At 39.5% G+C, this 24,325-nt stretch overlaps 1 protein-coding gene across 3 annotated transcripts in view; it reads right to left on the bottom strand.

The window, feature by feature from the left end:
• Positions 1-24,325, bottom strand: part of ST7 (suppression of tumorigenicity 7) — a 132,045-nt gene that overhangs the window by 49,346 nt on the left and 58,374 nt on the right. For all 3 annotated transcript variants that reach the window (XM_089524338.1, XM_089524339.1, XM_089524340.1), the window contains exon 2: positions 6,696-6,778. In XM_089524338.1, coding sequence (XP_089380464.1) covers positions 6,696-6,778 — 83 coding nt within the window. The remainder of the gene's footprint in view (positions 1-6,695; positions 6,779-24,325) is intronic.

Below are 24,325 nucleotides of genomic sequence, written 5' to 3'. Positions count from 1 at the left end.
TCTTACCAGTGAAGCATAAGTAAGCTTACATGTCACTTTACATCACAGCAGGGAGCAAATAATAGCATCACAGTGCCAACAGCAGGAGCACCAATGCATTTGGATCAACTGAACCTTGGCTTCAGCACTGAGGACCTTTGAACCCAAGTGTGTTAGTCTTGTGTCTCGTTGGCTATAATTCGGATGTTTTTTCCAAAGTATGTTTGGATATTTACCTCGACCAATAGAGCCCAAGCTCTATTTTAGCTATGCTAGGGATGGAAGAAACCTTGTTCAATTTGTAGTTTTAACTGAATCAGCCTAATTTACACTTCCAATACAAATATGTAGATTCAAGCAGTTCTGCCTTGCAATGCATTTAGGGATATAGAAATTCTGTCAGGGAAAGCCATATACAAAAATGCATATATTAAGGAAACTTGTGCTTTTTAAAAATTGAAAACTGATGCAAAAAAATGGATGGAATAATCCACTGCATACATGAATACTATGACTGAATATACTGAGTATGGAAGTACAATAATTCTATACATGCCATACTGAGGCAGACCAGAAACAGATGGATTCATCCACTCCTACCTCTATACATTTCAAAACATATAAAACCTTTCGTTAATATTAGTTAAATAATTCCTCATCCTGATGTACTGTAAAATTAAAGTTATTAAAATTTTTATAATATATCCAATATGCTTTGGATGAGACTATAATAACATGAACACAAAACACATAAGACAATACTGCTGACCCTGTTTGATCCAGCATATATAATCCATTAAAACATATCAAAGTAACAGGAGAATATGGACCTCCTTACTTTCCACCAATATTAATACTGCAGCATTCTTAATCCATGGTACCAGTTCACAATCCATAAATTAAACATGTGATGATTTTTTTACATTTCTAGCTAAAAATGATTGGTACCATCATTATCTGCACATGAAATGAAAGCCAGTCAAATGATCATACAACGATTTCCCTTCATCTTGCTTTATGAAAGGCATAAGTTAAGTTTATGCATCAAAGCAAGATTGGATTTTATTTTATTTTTTTCATTTTTATTTTTTGAAGGCTGCAGTTTCACTGTCAGAATTGTTGATGCTTTTAAAAAAGAAAAAAGAAGGAATACTCTCTTAGGAATATAACTGTTGCTGGGCAAGCCTCTTTTGTTCACACATGCTAGGAAGCTTCTCTGAAGATTAATCATGTGGCTCGAGGTACAATGAGTTCAAGGAATACCCAAGACACATTAATTAAGTGAATAATGATTCCTTTGTTGCTTGAATGCAACAATATGGAAAGGGAAATCTCCAAACACCTTTGAGAAACATTGTTATTTTTAGAGATCTCTTTGGGGAGCAGTGAGAAGGAGCTAAGATTGCTTGGAGATCTAGTGAAAACAAAAACATTGGAATGTGAATTGTGTTTTCCCCCTTTTCTGCCACCTGAGACTTTAGTACAATGAGCCCTTGGTTTTTGATGGGTGGGGGTGGATCTTTGAGTAATTATAAAATACGGTGGGGTTCACAGAGAATCCTCTCTGAGATATGAGCAATAAATGGAAAGAATAGATGATGCTGCAGTCAACAAAGATATGCAGGAAGCTCTGGAAAGAGGCAGAATTAACCCAGTATTGTGCTCTTACAAGGGTCCTCTATTTTAGACTGCAATGTGTATTGATTACTCCAAATTGTGACAAGTCATTCCCTGCTATATTTGAGGGACCTCCTTCTCATTATGCTGAGTGATCCCTGAACGTCTGCCCTGCTGACACCACCTGTGGCAAAAAGGGGCCTGAATTCAATTGGAAATCTACCCTGAGTTACCTCCTCTTCCCAGTGCAGTGATACCACTAAATTCTTCTTTGGAGATTTAATCTTCACCAGGTTCTGAGGAGTGTAAGTGCTCAATACTCTCCTCATTTCTCTTATAGCTATTGGGAACAAGAATAATAATTATAGGATTCCTGGTAGTCTTGGTAGCCACTCACTCAAAACCATAAGGTTGCGAGTTCAATACCAGTGAAAGGGCTCAAGCATTCATCCTTCTGAAGTCGCTAAAATGAGTACCGAGATTGTTGGGGGCAATTAGCTTACGGTTGTAAACCTCTTAGACACTGCTAGTTCACTATGAAGCGGTATATAAATGAAGTTGTTCGTTTTTATTTTTTGTTTGCAGATGGCAAGCCCATGGATAGAAAGGGCCGACAGTATTTAATCAATTTTGTAAGGACATGCTGACGGACGTTTCATGTTCATCATGCCCATGGAACAGGATTGTCAGATGCATTCAGTGCAAGAGGTAAAGTAGCAACTTTTACCGAGCAGATATAGGGGACTGAAATCCTTGAAACCCTTACTATATCCATACTGATGTGCTTGGGGAAAACAGGGCTGTTCTCATGCTCCACAATCCATCACATAAGGCTCCACCTTCATTCTCCCCTGCCTTTCCACAAAAGGTCTTTGTCCAATTCTGCCTAAGGCTGCTTCTGCCCAAGCATGGGAAAGAAAGTTGGCTCTTAGCACAACGTACCCCTTGTACTACCAACACGGAAAGCCTAGGGCTCACTCAGTACTACAGTCTAATAGGCATTGCAGAGCAGGACATAGGACTGGACTGTTAGAAATGTAAATAGCTGTCACATACCTGCAATTAGGAAGACACGATGATCCAAAGTACACTGTGAGCAAGATATCTATCTGCATTACTGATTATAATGATAAGCATTTTAATAAGGATTAAAACCTTTCAACAATGTAGCCTTTTTGCAACTCAACTGCATATGCGTCAGAACAGTTTACTGTAACTTCACTATGATGCAGTCCTAAATATCTGGCTCTTTTGTTTTGTTGCCAGTAACATGGCTCATAAATGGATGCAGTGACATTAACCTTTAGATCTCTAAATGGTGTTAAATCCCCAATGGTTAATGTCTGCTTGATTCAAAGCACAAAAGAGGTTTATAAGAGAAGATAAAATGTTAAAAGATTAGAAAGACAATACAGAAAAGTCTGGAATCTTTCTCAGCAAGGATGGGGAGTCCAGGAATATTACATCACATTTTAATTCAATAAATTAACTACATTCAAATATATTCACAGCATTTAAATACACAGCATAATATCCCATAATATTAGCTTTCTCTCTCATTCCAAGATACCAAGAAATCCCTACTTCTCTCCTTAGAAAGAAGCCCCAGTGAATTCAGTGAATTTGCTCCCAGAATAGTGGTTATCAAACTGTAGTTCAAAACAAATTAAGGTGTAAAAGATATAGATGAGCTATCAACAATTTATACTCCTCAAATAAGACATTACTATTGAAAAAGAAGGGTATGAACTAAAAATACTCAAGGAATAATTCAGCTCCATCTTCAATTAGTTTTCAAAAAGGCAGTTAAAACTGTCAGGCCTTTAGGCTTTTGCATTGTATTCTTCAGTTTGTTTTTAACTCGTTTTGTTTTGTTTTGATCTTGCAATTTTATAATAAAAAGCCTTGTTGAACAGAAAGACAATTTATAATTTTTTGAATGAGTAAAATAAAAAGTAGAAAATAATTTTGTCATTTGTTCAAGAATCCAAATCCAACTTTGACTGCTGCTTTGAAAGATTTTAAAAGAAATAAAATAATACTGTAAAGACTACTTTAAAAAAGAAGATAATAAAATAAATGCCAATACATGACCAATTTGCTTTAGAGCCAGAAGTAACATGGACTGATGCAGTGACTAAGGATGACATCTCCCCTCTGAATGCCTGTCATGGGGCAGTAATGGACTGGATGAGGGGAAACTGACTCAAGCTGAATCCAGGTAAGATGGAGGTACTCGTTATAGGAAACCCAAGCCCAGGTATGGAATTATGTCAGCCAGTTCTGGATGGGGTCACACTTCCCCTGAAAGACTCTGTCCACAGCTTGGGGGTACTCCTCGACTCGTTGCTTCACTTGACAGCTCAGGTGGATGCGACAGTCAGGAGCACGTGTTATCAGCTTCGGCTGATACGCAAGCTGCGCCCCTTCCTGGAGCAGAGAGACCTTGAAACAGTTGTACATGCGCTGGTCACCTTTCGATTGGACTTCTGTAATGCGCTCTACATGGGGCTACCCTTGTGCCAAGTTCAGAAACTTCAACTTGTACAAAATATGGCAGCCAGGTTAATTAGAGCTTCTCGTCATAATGATCACATAACACTGGTTTTGAAATCCCTTCACTGGCTGCCAATTAGTTTCCGGGCAAGGTAGAAGGTGTTCGTGATTACCTTTAAAGCCCTACCTGGCTTGGGTCCAGAATACTTAAGGGAACACCTTCTTCTGTACTGTCCGTCTTGCACTCTAAGGTCCTCGGGGAAGAATCTACTTCAGCCAATAAAATCTAGGCTAACTTCAGTCACCCAGAGGGCCTTTTCCATCACTGCTCCAAAGCTATGGAATGACCTGCCGAAGTGGAATCTCAAGTGTTTTTACCAGGTTGTAAGTGCTGGTAAACACCGACTGGCTAAGCTTTTTTAGTTTTGCAATTGCTAACCTATCCTTTTTTGTATGTTTTATTGCATACTGCTGACCTTTCTCTTCCATGGGAAGCAATGATCATTAAATCTTGGGAAAGTTACCTTTTTTCTCCTAAAGCTGCCAGAATACTGCAAGCAGCATGGTCACTTGCTGGTGATTCTAGGAGTAAAAGTAACTTTTTAACATTCTGGTTCTAAATTAAGAATCACGATCCAGCTAAAGCCAATCATGATTTAGCTAAAGCTATGGGTGTCCTGACTCCAAATGGAAACTTAAGTACATGTCTGAATCGCTTATACTCAGATCAATAGGGCTATAAAGTGCCATCTGGTCAATACCTTTATGACTGACACCATTGCAACTGTATGTTGTAAGAAACAAAATATATCCAGTTCATTCTAAAGTTAGTGGGCATAGAACTGCATATATAAAACAGCCAGATATAAAAAAAGTTCTATTAATGCAAATATTAGCTTTCAGGGATGAATTAATGCTCATTGCAATGCAATGAGTAGGAATAAGCTTCTTTTGAATACATATTCACCACACAGAATACACTATTGGCTAAGAACTAATAATGCAGAATCTAACTTATTTCCTCAAAAGGTAGAAAAATGTCGGAGACACATCAAAACAGACCAGACAGAACATCATGCTAATGCTGTTCTAATGAAAAGAGAAGGACTTACTAAAACTTATCATTATACAAAATATGGGGAAAGATGTGATGCTGGGTATAGCTTTTCATCATTCTGCCTTTTTAATAATGTATATAGAATGTTCAGTTGAGAGAGAATTTTTAAAACACAACTCAGAGGTTTGGGAAAGCAGTTATCAGAAGGTTATATATTCTCACTAATTAAAGCAACCATTCTCAACAGGAGATACATACATAATATGCACCCTGCCAAGAAACAGTATGAAACACAGCTTTGTATTCCAATACAAAAACACAGAATATGAACCATAATTCCAAACACACTTACCTGTAAGTCTGCAATGAGAACTCAAGGAAGATTACTTCCAAATATATAGGACTGTTAATCTATTATGCACATAAACAGAATATGTACTGATTTTGAGCTTTGATGCATCAAAGGCCTGGTGTAAGTTGTATTAATTCATAAGCGTGGATGTAAAGACTAGAATTTTAAGTTTGCATTTATTTTGTAAAATTACAGATACTAATACCATAAATACGCAAGAATTTAAGAAAGGCTTCCTCGGGAAAAGATGTTTCCCTTTGAGACCTAACAGGTTCAATCTCTGGACCATCAGCCAGCCTGCTTGTGTGGTGCTCAACAGCTTCTTCTTTGAGCCCATTAAGTTTAGAACTTCCCCTTTTTGCCTGCGATAACCAGTGTGGTTTAATGGTTTGAATACCATTTTCAGTTTTTAAAAAAGCAACATTTCCAGTTTCTCAGCAGTAGCTCAGTGACTATACAGGGCTATGGATTCAGCCAGCACTGGCAAGATTATTATTTTTTTTTTTTGGGGGGGGGGGTGCCCTTGTCTTCCTCTGACACTGAGAGAATGTGACTTGCCCAAGATCACCCAGTGGGTTTCCATGGCTGAGCAGGGATTCCAACACTGGTCTCCAAAGTCATAGTCCAATGCTCAAACCACGACACAAAATCACTGAACTCTCTACAGGGATATATAACATGATACGTAAACTCTCTGAGTGTTGTCTTAAAGAAAATGTTTTCTTCTGAAACATTTCAAAAAAGTGTGATGCCGTGGTTTGAGGGATGGTACTAGGACTCTGGGTGATTAGGATTCAAATCTACACTCAGCCATGGAAACCCACTGGGTGACCTTGGGCAACTCACATCCTCTGAGCCTTAGGGATGGCAGACCTTTTATGAATAAATTTTGCATAGACAATCATATGATAGGGTTGCCACAATTCATAGTTGACTTGAAGGCACATAACAACGAGCAATAAATGTCAGCAATTCTTGTGACTTCATGTGTCTGCAGCTCATGAAATCTTAGGGGATTCTGGAAATTTCCCTTACACTTTTGGATTAATAAAGATTCTGTTGAGCATACAATTACATAACAGATGAACCAGAGAAGAAAAGTAAAAAAAAAAAAAGATAAAAATTCCATAGCCATAGATTCCATATTATACAGGACAGCAGTTGTTACCTGTCAAAATGATACCTAATACTTACCAAAATAAGTCCTGAGATTAATGAGGAAGTGCCTGTTAGGGCAACGTAGAACTTGGGTGTCAACGTGTTCAAAAACATACTCACTGCAAAAGAAAAAAGAAGAAGAAATAATGACTATTTTTTCCACCTTTCCTACCACTGTAAATCAGCTAAAGATGAATGACTTTTAAAATATCTTTTGTTCTTTTGTGGCCTGGTGGTCATGAAGAAGAAAAACGAATAGGTTTATGATATCACTGGCAATCAGTCCCTTGCTTAAAACATAAACAGTGAGAAATTCCATTAACAAAAAACTGTGAAGGACCAAATATGCATCTGATTTAACATGAATTAAAAGATCAGCAACCAGAAGGTGGTAGGATTAACCTGTCCAGTGGAAGGACCCAACAGTACTACCTTATCAGCCTTTGCCCAGGAAATTTGTTTTTTGGGGGGTCTGAGTTTTCGGAATAATGTTCAGCATATATAGGATGGGACAGAAAATGCATACATAGCTCCTACCCATATTTGTGGGTCCCAGTCTCTTTTGAAACACACACACACTAAAAATGTTGGAATGCAATGGAAATGTGATTCCTGGAAGACTCCAGGAGTGGCAAGTCTCCTTTTGAATAAAGTGTAGGGTCAGGAACATAGCTATGGGAAAGGGTTCAAAATGAGAACATTGTCCTCTTAATAAAATTTCCAATTTTCTCACATTTATAAATGCAGTTTAGGCAACCATAGAAAAGAGGCAGGCAAAATTACCAAGGAAATGTGAACACAGAAAATATGAGAGTTCTATGTGTGATTCATTTTCAATGTCTCACTCTCTGCAATGCTAGAAATTTGGGGACTGAAGGAAAATTTCATTGGGAAGACAATGTTCTCCTTTTGAATTCCCACCCTCCATAGCTACACTTTCCCTCATAAAATGGAGTCATAAATCAAGTCCTCAAATGCCTTTAATCCAATGAATGTTGCACTGGATAACCTGTATTACAAAGGAAAATACAGAACTAAGAGACATCAAGGCATTTTAATAACCCCATTCTGTGTAGAATGAGAACTGGAAATGAGAGCAAACAGTCAGAGGCCACAAAGTCCTAGGGTGAACTGGGAGCTGAACCTAAAGCTCCTAATATTCCATCTGTGAACCCTCATCGCAGCTATCAATGTTTTGACAGAAGTCAGTAAGACTAATGCTGGCTTTAAATCAAGACATTCTACATGAGATCTTAATACCTTGTACATCCAAAGCCAAGTACGATTTAAAAGCCTGCAGAGCGGCACAAAGCTTCTGTTTCCCCAATCCATCTCAGTAGCCTTCATCTACATTCTGTAAATTAACGCAAGGCTGAGACTCTAAATAAAAACCTAACACTGCCTGCCAAATGCATCCAGGTAACAAAGTTATACTAGTATCTTGCTCTATATGTCTCCTGAGCACTGTTATGTATTTCAGTGTCAACAAAACCTAGTAGGGGAAGCACAGAAGAATTTAACATAGAGATATCCCCTTCAGCTCCCTTGCAGTACCCAAGCAGATTATGAGATATTACAGTCAGATTAAAGTGCAAACAAAGCCAAAGTGAGTTTTGATTCATAAATGATTTTGTTAGCGGCAGTGACTGTTTCCTAGTATCCTCAGAGCACAAATATTCTTTATCCTTAGAAGATAATTAATTCTCACAGTACAATATGATTTCTCTTTCTGTTTTAGTAGAAACAATTTGAATTAAAATACATTTTATTTGCTTTGAACATCTGATCCCGCTTGGTATGGAACTAGGCTGGGCACTTGTGGCTGTTGTACAACTTTGTGCAGTCTCCCGGTGACCACCACCTTTTCCTTCTTTTTCATTCATTCCTTTGCCTCGAGTCAAGCAACATCCCCTCTTACTTTTAATAACTGTCAAAGTGGAAAGGGGGGAATTTTCAAATTTTGGGAATTATATACATCAGAATCAAAAAAGCAAAAACTTGGAACCTGCGAACAATTATTCTATTTTTGCCAGGCCAAGTAGCTCACTTCAAAGGCTTCCATATCCCTTTTTGCAATATTGCTGCTCATTTCCTCATTTCAGACAAGGCATGTGTCCTGATTCCTTTTCCTCGTAGGCGGAAAGTACCACATACCAAGCTCCAATTCGGTTGAATGCAGCTGCACAGCAGTCCATGCCCCCATGACTCTAAACAGTTGCTAAATAGGGTCTTGCCAGGCAACTACAATTATGCCACATCTCTAAACTGCTGCACTAATTTATTTCACTGTATATTAGGCTCACTAGATGAGATGGTGTAGCTATAGAGACCAACAAAAGAAGTAAGTGCTGCTTGCCATAAACCATTTGATGAGAGCTATAAAAGTGATCAGTATTTCAGCATATGTGGCAGTCACAATGAGCCATCAGGAAGATTCAATTGCTAAACCTTTATAGGGAGACATAGATCAGATTCAAGCTGCTGTTCAGTTGTAATTTATCAGTCCTACTCTGATGCTGAAACCATATCTCCAATTTGAGGATTAAACTTTCTAACACAGAATATGAAGGCCTATTTTTAAAATCTGGCATGTTAATCTTTCACTAACCTACCAAATAAATAAATGTATTTCTGGTCCTTATTTTCCCATGTTAAAGAATGGAAAGGAAAAAGTCCTCTCCCCAAAGGTAGGGCTTTTGCTTTCAGTATTTGGCCACATGAACTCTTTGCTGCATGCAGCTTTTAATCTCTGACCCTATACCATCTGTTCATACAATTGTTCCCAAGTACCCAATCCAATGTTGTAGAGTCCAGAATTCATCCTTGGTATATGGAAGACCTCTGAACAACGAAACAGGCTAGGCCAGTGATTGGGAAGTGGGGAGTATGCTCCCCCAGGGGGAAGTGGTAAGATCCGGGGGGGGGGGGTGAGGAGAAATAGGGAGGCTTTCATTCAAAGTACTGATACATATGAAATACAAGGGGAATCAGCAGCCTTTAAAACTATGGTGTGGATAAGGGTTGCGTGAAAATTTGTTTCAGAGTCTCTTAAAACCACAACACAACTTCACCAATCATTTTGTGTGGTTGTGTTTCCTGCTTTTCGCCCACCCATACAAGCTCACTCCCTCAGCTGTGTCTTTCACTGTGGTGGCATGGCCAGTTGGGAAACTCTTGTGAGGCTTGGGTGCAGGACATAACGTCTATGGCTCAGAGCAGCATCATTTTGGGACAGACTGACTGGCAGAAGCATGTTAGAGCACATGGCAGTGGAGGAGAAGCAGCAACAAAAAGGAGCTTTAAAAATGCTTTGTAAGCTTTGTTGGGACTTGGCTAGCAGGTTGAAGCTGTGCTGCTTCTCCTGTTTTTGGTCATCAGACAGTTTGAGAGAAGAGGTAACAGAAAAGGCATGGTTTGTGTATGTGTGGGAGGAACACTTGAACACTGTGTGAGGAAGACACATCTCTGGGGAAGGAGAGGGTGGAGTATCTGGGGTCGATTCTTAGAAAGCGTCCTTCATCTTGGAGTGGCTACTATAGATAAAATTCATCCTTTTCTCCATTCACATCAGTCTCCAATCCGGGGCATGTGACCTCTGTAAACTCCCTACACACACACTAGCTGTGCTCCTCTCTGCCTCAATAAAGAAGGACTGAGAATCCTTCCTCATCAGGAGAACCTTCTTCTTTTTCACCTTGTCACCAGCAACCAGGCAGCTAGTGGAACTGAGATGCCTCTTGCCCACATTTTCTTTTGTGAGAGGGGTGGCATGGGTAAGAGGCTTCTCGGTTGCTGGTCACTCAGCTGCTTGGCTGTTGTTCCCAGAGTGACTGGCTGCAAAGGGAGCAGCAACTGAGCTCAGTGACCAAGAAGTTGGCACAGATGAGAGGCTTCTCAGTCACTGCTCAGGTAGCTGCTCAATTGCTGCTACCAAGGTCACTGGGTACAAAGGGAGCAGCGACTAACGTTGGTTGTTTTTAATTTGCAGTAGAACTGTAGACCTAATATCAAGAAATAGGCATGGGACGGGGGGGGGGGGGGTGCTAGGGTTGTTGTCCAAGGGGAAAGGGGGTGGTAGCCAGAAAAAGTCTGGGGACCACTGGGCTAGATGATGGCTGCAGTTCAGATGGTGTAGGTCTCAAGAGTGACTGTGACTGGAAATCTGGAAAGAATCTTCATTGTGCCTACTATGCAACAATGAGACAGATCAAAAAATTCATATCACACCACTTTCACTCAACAGGATTATTTCAAGTGGTTAGCAGTCTTTTGGGTACAGGCTCAGAAAGTTCAGATATGCATCCCACAGCCAGCTGCTCTGAAAAATTTTCCAGGTATTTTAAAGAAAAAGTTGCTCCCATTTAATTCGAACCTGACACCTCACCTGTTCAAGTGCCTAGCGCACTGTCTGGTCAGAGGTCAGGGGATCAGTTTCAGTTACTGAGGCCCAATGATGTGGACAAGACACTTGAAGCAGAGTGACCCACCATGTGTAAGCTCGACCTTTGCCTCTCTTGGCTGACAAAAATCTAACTGGACTGGCTGACTGGGTGGATGGGTTTACAGAGTGGTAAATGCCTTGTTATGTCAGGGATAGGTGCCTACTGCCTTGAAGGAGGTGGTGGTGTGCCCTCTCCTGAAGCTGGACCTTCCTGGACCCAGAGATATGTGAGAAATCAATTGCAAGTATTCCCTTTTGAGGCCTCAAGTACCTTTTGGGCAAGTGCTTAAACATGTGATAGCTGGACAATTCCAAGTATTCTTGGGGAAAACAGATTATCTGGACTCATTTCAGTCCAGTTTCAGGCTGAAGTATGGCACTGAAAGGGCCTTAGTTGGTCTAATTGATGATTGAAAGACAGGGGGAGTGTTACCCTGTTGATTCTCCTGAACTTTTGATACAATTAATCATAGTATATTAGTATCTTACTGGATCAGCACTGTGAGATGGCGATAGAAGCACTGTTCTGCAGTAGTTCTGTTAATATATAGAGGGCCAATTCCAGAGAGTAGCACTAGGCTCAGCCCTATGGCTATTAAGATGACACAGGGTTCCACCTTATCCCATCTCATGCTGCTTAGTATCTACATGAAGTCACTAGGGGAAGTTCATAAGAGGGCTTAGCATGGGGTGCCATTAGTATGCTGATGACACTCAGCTCTATTTCTCCTTGTGTTCAGAGTCAGTTAGTTCTATGCAGGTGCTGGACTAGTGCCTGGATACTGTTGTGGGGTGGATGCAGGCCAATAAACTGAAACTGAATCCTGATAAAACAAAGGCTCTGTGGCTTGGTAGTTTTCAAGTAAGGGAATTGGCTAAACAGTTTATTCTGAATTGCGTTGCATTCCCCCTAAAGAAACAAGTGCATACCTTGGGAGTGGTCCTAAATCCATCTTTGTCTCTGAAGGCCCAAATGGACTCTGTAGCAGAGTGCTTGGTGTCAGCTTTGGTGCACCCACTATGGCCTCTCCTGGACAGAGATAACATAGCCACAGTAATCCATGCACTAGTAACCTCCAGGTTAAACTACTGTAATGCCTTCTGTGTGGGGCTGCCCTTCAAGAAGACTTAGAAGCTGCAGCTAGTGCAAAATGCAGTAGCTTGACTGCTGAATTGCGTACTATATAAACAGCATATCATGCCCGTCTTAAAAGGAATACACTGGCTGCCAATACATTTCCAGTCTGAATTCAAGATGCTTGTGATAAGGTTTAAAGCTATAAACAGCTTGGGATCTAGATACTTGAAGGAAGACCTTTCCCCATATGTGCCTGCTCAAGGACTAAGATCTGCTGCAGGGGCTTCCATCCGTGTCCCACCAGTGAGATCAACACATCACATTGGAACAAAGGAGAGGGGCTTCTCAGTCATTGTACCCCAGTTGTGGAATGCCCTCTCACTAGAGGCCCAAGTGATGCCAATTAGATGGCAAGTAATAACTTGGCTGTTCATCAAAGCCATAAATCAACAGGTGTCTTGGAAGTCACACATGCGTGTGCACGCACGCACACACACACACACACTTCAATAAATACACAAATACATTATAGAACAGCCAAAAATCCATCCCCAGTATTAAGTTTCTAATCAATATTTCAAGAACCCGAATAATAATAATAACAACAATAATAATAAATTATTTGTATTCTGCCCAATCAGGGGGAATCCAGGTGGCTAACAGCAGTGGGGAACCGTCTATTATCCCCTCTGTTGTAAACCACTCGGATTCCCAATGATTGGGCGGTATATAAATAAATCCTATTATTATTATTAAAATACAATACAAAAATTACAATAAGAAACAAAATAATCCCTTCCCAATCCCCTGACCAATACTTAAGCAAACAAAATCCGTAAACAAATACAATAACAATCAAATAAAATAAAAACATTACAATCTAATGAAATTCATAATTAACTCCCAGTCCTGCAACACAGGTTCAAATCACACACAAAAACCCCATAATAATTATGTAAAATGTTTTCAAGGAGTTTTATCAAGAAAGCATACATACGTAAATTAAATATTTTTTACTACTTACATATAGATTTGATTCCAGTCACAATATGTCTGAATGGACTGGGGGAGGGGAAGCAGAAAATGCCCACAACTGTCCTACACAGTTGCATGTGTGTGTATTTGCTTTGGAAAAACCTCACTCTGGGTATCCTGTTTACATAGTGCAAAGGTTTATGAGATTAAGGTTTGTTTTAGAGTGGAGCCAACAACTAAAACCCATTAGCAGGACTCATTTAATATGATTAATGGCTTGGGTTTTTGTTTTTTCTAAGCACATGGCCAATACATTTCCCTCTCCTCTAAAGATTTCCCTCTGCTCTGGTAAAATCAGTGATGGTGGCTATATTGATTCCATGTTATTTCAGTACTAATAAACAAGAAGGCTCATTATGTCCTATAATCAGTGCAAAGACAACTTGAAGGTGGGCAACAGAAAGTATCTTTGGCAGTTATACCTAATGAGCTGAATTATAAAAGTCATTTTCAACTTGCCATCACATTCCTATAGGAGAAACACTAGAGGAAAGGGGCCTCAGTACCATCCTCTGATGCACAGCAGCATTTTAATTAGAAAATACATATTTCATTTGCATTGTATTGATTCCTAATAAAGAAATTGTCCTACTACAGATTTTATTTCTCATTGATCAGTGTAACTCGTCTTATCTGGTAGTGGGTCTTATCTTGTAGTCAACATTTGGGAAATGCAATGGCCCCTCAGATGTTGGACTACAACTCTTATCAACCCTGATCATTGGTCATGCTGGTGATAGATTATGGGAGTTGGAATCCATCAATATCAGGGGGAGAGGTTTTACAGGTTCCCCTGCTGTTACCTTGCCTGATTTTATCCCATTTAGTACTGATGCCCTTGCCTAACCTGTGGTCATTCCCTTTCCTTTCTTGAAAGAAACAGATTACCCAGATGTTGTTGGGCTGCAACTCCCACCATTTTGCATCACTGCTATGCTGGTTAGTGCTGCTGAAAGTTGCTGGAGAGCGATATGATGATGATGATGATGATGATGATGATGATGATGATGACCATCTAAAAATGCCTATGAGGAAATATAGGATGACTTTCCCTCACCACTATATGTCCCCATACATTAGCCAAGCAGTTTTTCCTGCATACACTGAGATTAAAAGAGCTGAACTTCCTTCTAGGATGAAGCCCACAAAGCCATAACACTGTCTTCAGCTTTCTTGATAATATTCTGAAGATGCAATCCAATTTTTTTTTAAAAAAATCCTCAAATATTTCTGAACGCAAGAAAGTCTCCTATACTGCGTCAGATTTGTGGCTCATCTAGCTCAATATATTCAATGCAGGCTGTCAGTCCCTCTGCAGCATTTTAGACAGCCTTTCAGTAGCATTTCACAGCACAGTGTTCTGCCTCAGCCTGGAGATTACAGATACTGAATCTGGAACTTTCCAGATGTTAAGCATACAAAGAAATCTTGTAGCACCTTTAGGGCCAACTAGGATAAAGAAGATTGTTAGCATAAGCTTTCATAGACTCAGTCTACTTCAAGAGATGCAGTCTGAGTCTAGGAAAGCTTATGACACAAGCTTTCTCCAAGTTCAGAGTTTCTACAAGATTTTTTTTATATGCAAATGCAGACAAATAAAGCTATGACTTTGAATGCTATTCACATGTGGACTACATACTGTGATCCCTGAGATACAGTGATTCTTCTGTTGAACAGATGAATGTTGTGTTATACTTCCATGTACACTCAAATTTACTATTGATTTTATACAAATCTTGAGGGTGGGGAATCTTAAGAGGATTTAACTAGCTAGGTTCCGCCTCAACAGAGAGAAGAGAGAGAGAGAGAGAGACTTTTGGGAGATCTGGGGTAAATAATTTCAATTGTTTTAAGACCAATGAAACCCCCTGTTGTGCTATCAGAGGGTTTCACAGCCAGCCACCTCTACTCCAAGTTCATCTGAACAGAGAAAATGTGTTGGGCAAAACAATTCAAAGCTAACTCTTGAATCCTGCAAAAATACAGAGATCAAGAAAGCAGCATGCTGGAAAGCTCCATGGAGACTCAAGCTATAATTATCAACTAGTGGGAGGTTACACTTCAAGCTGCTCCACTGTTTAGCTGCATTAGATCTTTTAGAAACTGCTAACGGTGTCGTGAAGTGCCATGCTTTCTGGCACACAGAATTACCATCAAAGCCAAGACTGCTCAGCATCAAAAAAGGGAGAACTCTTGACTTCTAAGCTGGGGTGTGAATTCCGCTTTGAAATCTGCAAAACATTCACCCTTGGCTCCTAGTTGGGACAGCATCATATCCTGAACTCTCTAATCGCTGTAGCCTCCATGTTTGTCCTGCACTGAAATGTATTCATTTTAATTAGTCCACCTATCATACCACTTTCTATACCTGAAATGACATTTCAAAGTGATGTACAAAAATAAATTACTGGACTTAAAACAAAAAGAATCAAAACAAACATCAAAACAGAAAATGATTCATAATGGCCAGTTACAACATTCAAAATGAGAGGCCCAAAGACAATTCTCAAAGTGGGCAGCAGAGTCATAGAAGCTTACTGTAGGGCAATGTTTATACTTTAGGGCAATGGTTCTCAACCCCTCCAGGTGTTCCCCGAATCCCTGAAGACTGGCCATCCTTGCTGGGACTTCTGGGAGTTGAAGAACTGTAGGGTGAAAGGTTGGGAACTACTGATTTAGGGGTATACTCACAAAATATCACCACATAGTAAGACACTTTGCAGAAGACTAAAATTGTTTCCCTTTGGAAGCTGAAGTGAGAATCTGTCACTTACTTGGAATGCTCAAAAGAGTATACTATATGGTCCCATGTTACAGTTTCATTCCAATACCAAATCATGTAAATTAGTACTCATCCATCCCCATATTTGTCAGTGGAATATGAAGCAAATTGCAAACATCTAAATGAGCTTGCAAATGCATGTACAAAAAAAATTAAACCCAGCTATGGACATTCATGAACCTGCATTTCACACAATGGCTTGAAGAGCAAATTTGTTAAGCTACCTAAATGGCTAAAAATAAAGTTACACAATGCATTTGATGAAGAAGGTTCTTGTCTATGAAAGCACAAGCCTAAAATACATTCACCAGAGCACAGATACAAGGTTATTTGCCTTTTTTGACCGTGGTGTCCTTGCTGTGGAACTCTTTGCCTGATAGGGTTTGCAAAGCCTATTTGCTGTCCCAAGGAAAAACATAAAGTATCTCCAGCAGTGGTGGCTAGACTTTCCAAATCAGGAGTATCCCAGGCTCCAGGATTTCAGGGCCAAAACCTGAGATCTAGATATGACCTTACAAAGGATGGGGCCCTGATGATGCTACAAGGTTAATGTTACTAAGGGTAGCCCCTAGTGATGTCAGTAAGTATGATAAAATAAGAGTACTCCATTCAAGATTTTAAAACACAAAACTTAAATAATGAGGAACATACACACATATTTTCAATGCAATGCTCTTCCCTGAGATTCCTTCCTTCCTTCAGAGAACCGAAGCAGAGGGTCTAGTCTCTGAGACTCAGAGCCAAACCACTAATGGTGGCCTGTGCAAATATCTTACTTACTAAACTCAAATCAAGAGAATGTAAGAGTTTTACACAGTATTTTGAAATAATTCTCTGAGTAGTTCTTAGAATAATTTGTTTCAACAGGGCTGGAGGAAAACTGAGATATCAGTGGGAAACACACCTATGGAAGACCATACAGGATTTTCTTCTAGAATAATAATAATACAAATCATATTTACTAAGGAAAAAAACACAGTGGCACAGGAAGCATGTTCCATATTTTGTTTGCTTAGCTTTGTTTCTAAAAACTAAGGGAAATATTTCCAACCTAAAACAGGACTGAGGGAGGGGAAACTAAGTGATGCTTTGCAAACATACTTGGCTCTGAACCTTAAGTGCCTATACATTATTAAATATCACAGGCAGTTAAGGGAATAGCACTGACGACAGTTTAATGCCAGCAAATGAAAGATAACCCAAATAGCAAAGTCTAACAGCTTCTTCTTAAAAGTGCTATGATTCTGGCAGCCATCATAAAAATAAGTTTCACAGGTGAGGAACAATTAATTGTCGACATCATGCTAAACCATGGGAAGGAATCAGGCAGCCCTGCAAATATTGGTTTCCAAATATTTGATAAAACGTTAACTGCCAGGGTTGCATCCTACAGAATACTGGGGTTTGAAGTTTTAAGAGATTTTAAAAGAATTATTCCTCAAAGAACTCTAGTACATCAGCAAACTACAAATCCAAGGATTCCATAGGATGCTGCCATGGCAGTTAAAGTGCTACTGGTGTGCTTTAGCTGTGTAATGTGAAAGAGCCTCATGTTGCTGGACTGAAGCTCCCTGGAGCCTTTGAAGGTATATCAGGTTGTGAGCTATGCTGGGGGTGCCAGTCCAAGAACATCTGAAGGGTTGCATGATTCCACTCCTGCTCTAAATTATGGTTTATTTAGTCTTGACAGAGGTGCTGCTTTCCCCTTCTCCTTTACAACTGGGGAGGATGGGGGACAGGACAAATCAGTTGGAAGCACTTAGACCTTTTGACTTTTGATGAACCAAAGAACAAACCCAGAACTGCCATTAATCTTAGGAACAGCAACTGTAAAAGAAACACTTGATAACTACACCTTGAACTGGTTTGTTTTAAACTAACTAACAAACAGTTAAGATCATAAAGAGCTGTAGTTAACTAAAAGTGACTATATCTGAACATCACCTTGCTCTGACACTGCAAGAGCACAAACCTATGGGACACCAGACTCATTCCTTTCTCAGCAATTCCATGGCACCTTGTACCTAAACAGCACATAATTTTTTTCCAGATATAATAGTACAGAGTCATCTGAGAAATACAATGTTCACTGCCTAAGAAAGGGACAGTTAGGTTTGCACAGGACAGGACAGGGACAGCCTGGATCTCAAGGGAAGTTACTTTTCTGTTGTCAATGGAGTTGAAATTTTGTTACTTGCTTTTTATCGCCTTTTGTCCCTAGTCCCCACAAGGCCAAGCCTGCCTTGAAATCCCTTTGGACCATCTCAGAATCACAAAATCGCCGAGTTGGAAGAGACCACAAGAGCCATCCAGTCCAAACATCTGCCATGAAGGAACACAGAATCAAAGCAGCCCTGAGAGATGGCCTTCTAGCTTCTGATTAAAAACCTTCAAAGAAGGGAGGCTCCAAGGGAGTGTGTTCCACTATTGAACAGCTCTTACTGTCAGGAAGTTCTTCCTAATGTTGAAGTGGAATCTCTGTTCTTAACTGCCAACAGAAGTATCTTCTGAGACAAAATATAGGCCTCTGATTGTAACACTGTAACTTTTCTCTTCTGGTATGATTTTAAACATTTTTGCCTGATAAAGAAGCCAGTGAAGCTTCAAAAACTTGCATTATATATTTGGGGCATTTTGGTTGGTCAATAAAGGCATCTCTGTTTTGTGCATTTTGGATTGTGTTGCATCAAATCAATGAGCTAGTTTAGGTCTAAAGTCTGGAGAAAGGTCTTCAAGATGACAAGATGGGTGCTAAGGCAAGCCTCTCTGAAGAGGACATTAGAAACATTGGGCATGGCTATCAAGAAGACTTTTTCCTAGTTACTATTCACCATGCCTCAGTTGGTCGAGGCATCCAGGGGAAAGCCTCTGAGAATTAGCTGAATACACAAGAAACTTGATATGGAGAAGAACTTGAAACATTCTGCCATCAATCCATGAATGGCTTTAAAGGTCAATATATCAGCATGCTGAACCATGCCTAGAAGTGAATCAGGAGCCAATCCAACTGCTTAAAGACTGTTGAAGTGTATTGCCAGTGCCTGGTGGGAACCTGTTTACTTTTCTTCCAAGAGGGATATTCTGTGTGAACATGCCACTCTGAACTAATAGCTGTCTCCAAAGTCCACATCAGAAGTGTTGAGTTATACTGCTAAGGAAGCAGAACCAGCACATGCTATTTTAGTCCTGCTGCTGCTGGACACATGCTGAAGATTATTAGCTAAGCCCAAGAGAGTCATTACCTCTTCCCTCAAAGCAGGTTGATAGCAGAGTTTTCACCTGGGAGCTTACTTGGGTTAATTTAATAGTCTTGTCTAGGGAAATTCTTCAGAGATTGCTCTGCAAATCCCAGCCAGAAGGCTAACAGAGCTTAGCTTCACAATGATCTTGCCGTTGTGATTTTAAATACTCTGTTCTGATACATGTTCCAAAGTGCTAATGATTATTTTACAGGAGGGAACGGATGCTATGGGAAAAGGAGTAGAAAACACAATACAACAAACAGGCTCTTCTCTTGGTAGGCTGCGATGAAAAAGAAACTTTGGTCTGTTACAGACAGCCAAAATAAAGCTGCTTCGAGTCACAGTGGAGGAATGGTGTTTCAATGATGCATGCATCCTAAGAGTCCAGAAGTCGCACCAAAGCCACGCTCCAGCCCTAAGGACTGGATCATGGCTTTGGTGTGGCTTCTGGACTCTTAGGACGCATGCATCATTGAAACACCATACTTCCACTGTGACTCGAAGCAGCTTTATTTTGGCTGTCTGTAACAGGCCTTTTATTGTTTGTAACCTACCTGAATGACACTTCAAGAATACCATAATGTCACCCAATAAGAGAGCCAGGGATTTTACGATCTGAGTCATTGAGCTATTGAAAGGGCAAATGGCAGGTGACCTATGTGTATAAGTCACAGAGCCCATGAAGAAGAAGTGGACACCCATCTTTTCCAAGCAGCAATTCAAGGCTCCTGGATCAAGAGATAGCAAGGTGAACTCAATATCACTAGGCAGGTGATTGGCCCAATTAACTTAGTATTATACTGAAAACCTGTCTTGGCTCTTTGCAAGACATTCTTCCCTTCAGGCTCTTCCACTATGAATTTGGACATGGCAGGCAGCTCCCCCACCAGCAAGTGCAGTCATCAGAAATGTGGAATTTTATACAGTACTTTACATGCAAAGCAAAACAGGCCCTTTCACACCTGGTAGATTCAGTTCTTGCCCCTGGTCTGAGAATAAAGTTAGACAAAAGGTAGTGACAGCAGGGTTGTATGGTCCCAAAGAATTCCAAAACTGCAGAGAAATCTGGGGATGCAGGAAGCTGACATTAGGCTCAAAGAAAACTTGCCTTCAGCACATCAGATGGAACAAAACAGACAACAGTAACGCAAAAGCCTGGTCTCTTTGTAAACCATTTGCTGAAGGAAGGAGTGACGGCCATTGTGAAACTTTTCTGCTTGGAATGGATGACACATGTTTGCACAATACCCCAAGAAGCCCAATAATTACTTTTGTTCCTTGGACTCAGTTTGCAGCAATTGAAGTAAACTGAGGACAATGAGGGAAATGGAAGGAGGAGAGAGAACCTGGGACATTGTAAAAGCAGCTGAAAACACCTTCTATTCTACTTTAGCTCATTTCCATTCCTCTTCCTTTCATTTCCTTTCTCCCTCTAACATAATTAATTAAGCTAGGCAGATTAATTAGATAATTATCTTGTTGTATGAATGAATTTGTGTATATTTGTCTTTGTCTTTTTTTAAAAAAACTTGTTTTGTTTGTTTGTTTTAAAATACAATAAAATTATAAACAAACAAACAAACCAGCTGAAAAAGTGGGACAGTAGACTGTCCCTGCCAAATTGAAACAATTGAAGGGCACAGTGTAAGGATTTTGACATTTCTTGGAGATTCTGAATACAAACAGATATCTTTCACACTACAAAATTATATCACTTTCATACCACATAGCACAGCTCCGTCCTACAGTATTCTGTGATGTCGAGTTTCATGAAGTATTCAGACTCCTCTGCCAAAACTGTAGTGCCTTGGCAAAGTACAAACTGCAGTACTGCATAGGAGGTAGACATAGTGGTTAAAATGGGCTTTATTAGTGTAGCATGAAAGAGAGCTGAGATTGGAGAAGCTCAGTTTCTGGACTCAGATCCGAACTGACAAAAAGATATGTTACAATGTGCGGTTACTTAGTGCTTAAGCTATCGAAAAAGGATCTTTTCTCGCTCAGAAATCTTTTCTCACACTATGGAACTTCTCGCATACATGAAAGATACCTTCTAGCTATATAAATCTTTCTCCTTAGTTAGATTCTCTCCCATGATGAATGATTCCTTTTTTACTTTCGCTTATTATCAGCATACTTTCAATATTACTATACTGGAAAGCCCATGTCTTGCTGAACTCTGTATTACTTCCCCCGTTTTTCCTTCTTTACCTCTTCTTATTTTCTTGGCCCTTCTCGGATCACCCGTCTTGACAGACCTACAAATTTCTCTTTGATTAAAATGTTATGTCATTAAATAGCTATGAAAACTTTGAAAGTGGATTTAGGGAGAAGAAAGAATGAGAAAGGCCTAAAATATTCTATTTGCTTTATTAGCCATTGCTTTGTTTGTATTTATTTTGTCAACCTTACCATGTTTTTCTAACCAATTACTATTCTACCCCATTTTTTTGTTCAGATACTTTCATTATGCACACTATATTCCTTTGTTCATGGATTTGCCATTTTCAATAAACCATCTAATCGCTTTCAAATAATTATTGAGCTGACAGCCAGTGTCTTCACGCAGGATTTATCCCTAAAATATCTACTGGCTTGCAGAAATGCAAATTTCAATACAAGAATTACAGCACAGACTGCACGATTTGCAACTGCAAGTAGACATGCAAGGCAGCTTGATGCATGACACATTTCTAAGCAGCTAGAAAACGATAGAATTTGATATGAAAGCAAAACCAGAGAACCACTAGCGTACAAGTGACTTGTTTCCACTTTCCCTATTTCTCTTGTAATGTGCAAAGCGGAGTGTCTGAGCTGTGTGGCAAAAACTGTGAACTCTGGAGGTTCCCTGTAGGCAGTGAAATGTTCTCACCATGGGTGAGAGCTACAGATTTCCACTTCAAGAGCTGACAGCCGAATCTTCAAAAGCAGAAGGGTTATACATTAACGAATGAGCCCAAAAACAAAGGAATCTTAACATTTTGAAATGAAGGAAATAAGCACAGGATGTGCTAGTGAAATATGTGGGGGGAAAGGTAATCTTATTTTTTAAACACCAATATGTTTTCTATTTTATTGGCCCCATATAGACAGGCCAAAATAAAGCTGCTTCAGGCCACTTTGGAGGTATGTTGTTTAAATGATGCATGTGTCCTAAGAGTCCGGAAGCTGCACCAAAGCTGTGCTCCAGTCCTTAGGACTGGATTGTGGCTTTGACGTGGCTTCTGGACTCTTAGGGCGCATGCATTATTTAAACAACATATCTCCAAAGAGGCCCAAAACAGCTTTATTTTGGCCTGTCTGTATGGGGCCATTATTTACAGAAAATCTCTCCAGTAGACTAATGGAACCCCAGTCTTATAAGCTTCTGCAGCATTGGTAAGAAGATTTTCAAAGCAACCAATCAAGCACATGTCTCCAAGATTACCTTCCTCTATAAAGAGGAAATAAAAGTCCAGTTTCTAAGAAATCTTCATAAGAAACTGTATTCATGCAAATATCTCTCACTATATTTATAGATAAACCCCAGATATTTTTGCTACTTGAGTCAGACCAACAAAAGACTCCTCCCATTTAAACTGAGTATGTTGAGCCAGTTACTATTGATCTCTGCCTAAGCCACCTCATAGGGCTCCTGTATGATTTTTTTTAAGGTAGATAAACTACATTAAGGTTACTTATAATAGTTCTTGTAATAAGATAAAAAGGTATATTGGAAAATCATAATTACATCATCTCATAAACCATCCCAAACAGCCCTTCCTTGCATGTGAAATGGCCAACACTACCATGCCTTGCCCTATGAATATTAATGTGCAAATATGCTAGAGACAAGATATATTCACTATCTCACTTGCAGATTTAACTTACGATGACCCTGGAGAGGGAGCAAATCCTAAAGATTGACACCAGCTTTTATATCACAGTCTCAAATACTGAACCCATATGCCTCCATTTATGTATGGTCATTAATCTGATTTATTATTGTTATTATTATTATTATTAGGCTTCAGTCCATACAACATTATCCTTCACTCCTTCCATCAGGTTGTCATAAAACAGAGAAGGAAATAAAGATAGAAAAAACAATCCTTAATAGTAAGTACATTGACACCTTGTTATCCACTGGATAACAACATCCATGGATGTTCAAGTCCCATTAAATATAATGGAAAAAGAAAATGGTGTCTCTAATATAAAATGGAAAATCAAGGTTTGCTATTTGGAATGTATACTTTTTAAAAAATATTTTCTAGCCGTGGATGCTTGAATCCGTGGATGAAAAATCCGTGAATAAGGTGAGCTGACTGTATGTATTTAAAATATGTATTGGTTGTATATGCACTTTTAACTGATCTTATATGTTTAATTTGTTGTTGTTCTCTGACACAATCCACAGGTAGAGGTGGGTAAGAAATAATAATAGTAAGAATAGTAGTTAATTAATGAATTAATTAAAAACTTATTTACTCAGGAGTATAAATAATTTCCAGTTTTGGGCAGTGAGGTGGTATAGAAATCAATCAATATTGATTTCTATCCCATCAATATTGATTTCTATTCTGTTTCACTGCTGAAAACTGGAAAGCAAGCCAGCTCACAAGATTTTTAAAATGCTACAAATACAAATATAATAAACTATCATATTAATATAAAAAAATTAAAATTATAATATTAAAATATTCTGTTGCAATAGGAATTACATTGTCTAGCTGGTGAGATGCCATACAGGGTGGGAAAGTAGGCATATACCTCTGACACTGGCAATCATTTGTGGTTCTAGCATTAAAGTCGTCATGGAAGAAGGAGAACCAGACAAACAAGGGTAAACAAGGCCACAACTTTATTTATTATAGCTGTATGAAGTTGGCTTGGCATGAGGTCTGGATTTGGACAACCCATGTATTGACCAATTAGACTCATACTGGCAAAGTGCATGGGCCTATAGGATGAAAATGGGCACAATATGTAGGATCAATGGTTCCCACTGCCTCTGGCCCCTCATTGAGCCACCTGTCAGTAAGTCAGCGCCTGTTTCTCAGTTAGCCAAGAGCCCTAATGGATAAAGATCAAGTGATTTCAGTGCAT

The sequence above is a fragment of the Sceloporus occidentalis genome, unplaced genomic scaffold (genome assembly GCF_023333645.1).
Source record: "Sceloporus occidentalis isolate IW3139 unplaced genomic scaffold, rSceOcc1.0.p SCAF_5, whole genome shotgun sequence".
Lineage (NCBI taxonomy): Eukaryota > Metazoa > Chordata > Lepidosauria > Squamata > Phrynosomatidae > Sceloporus > Sceloporus occidentalis.
The sequence above is the reverse complement of the archived record's forward strand: the minus strand, read 5'-3'. Positions and strand labels throughout refer to the sequence as shown.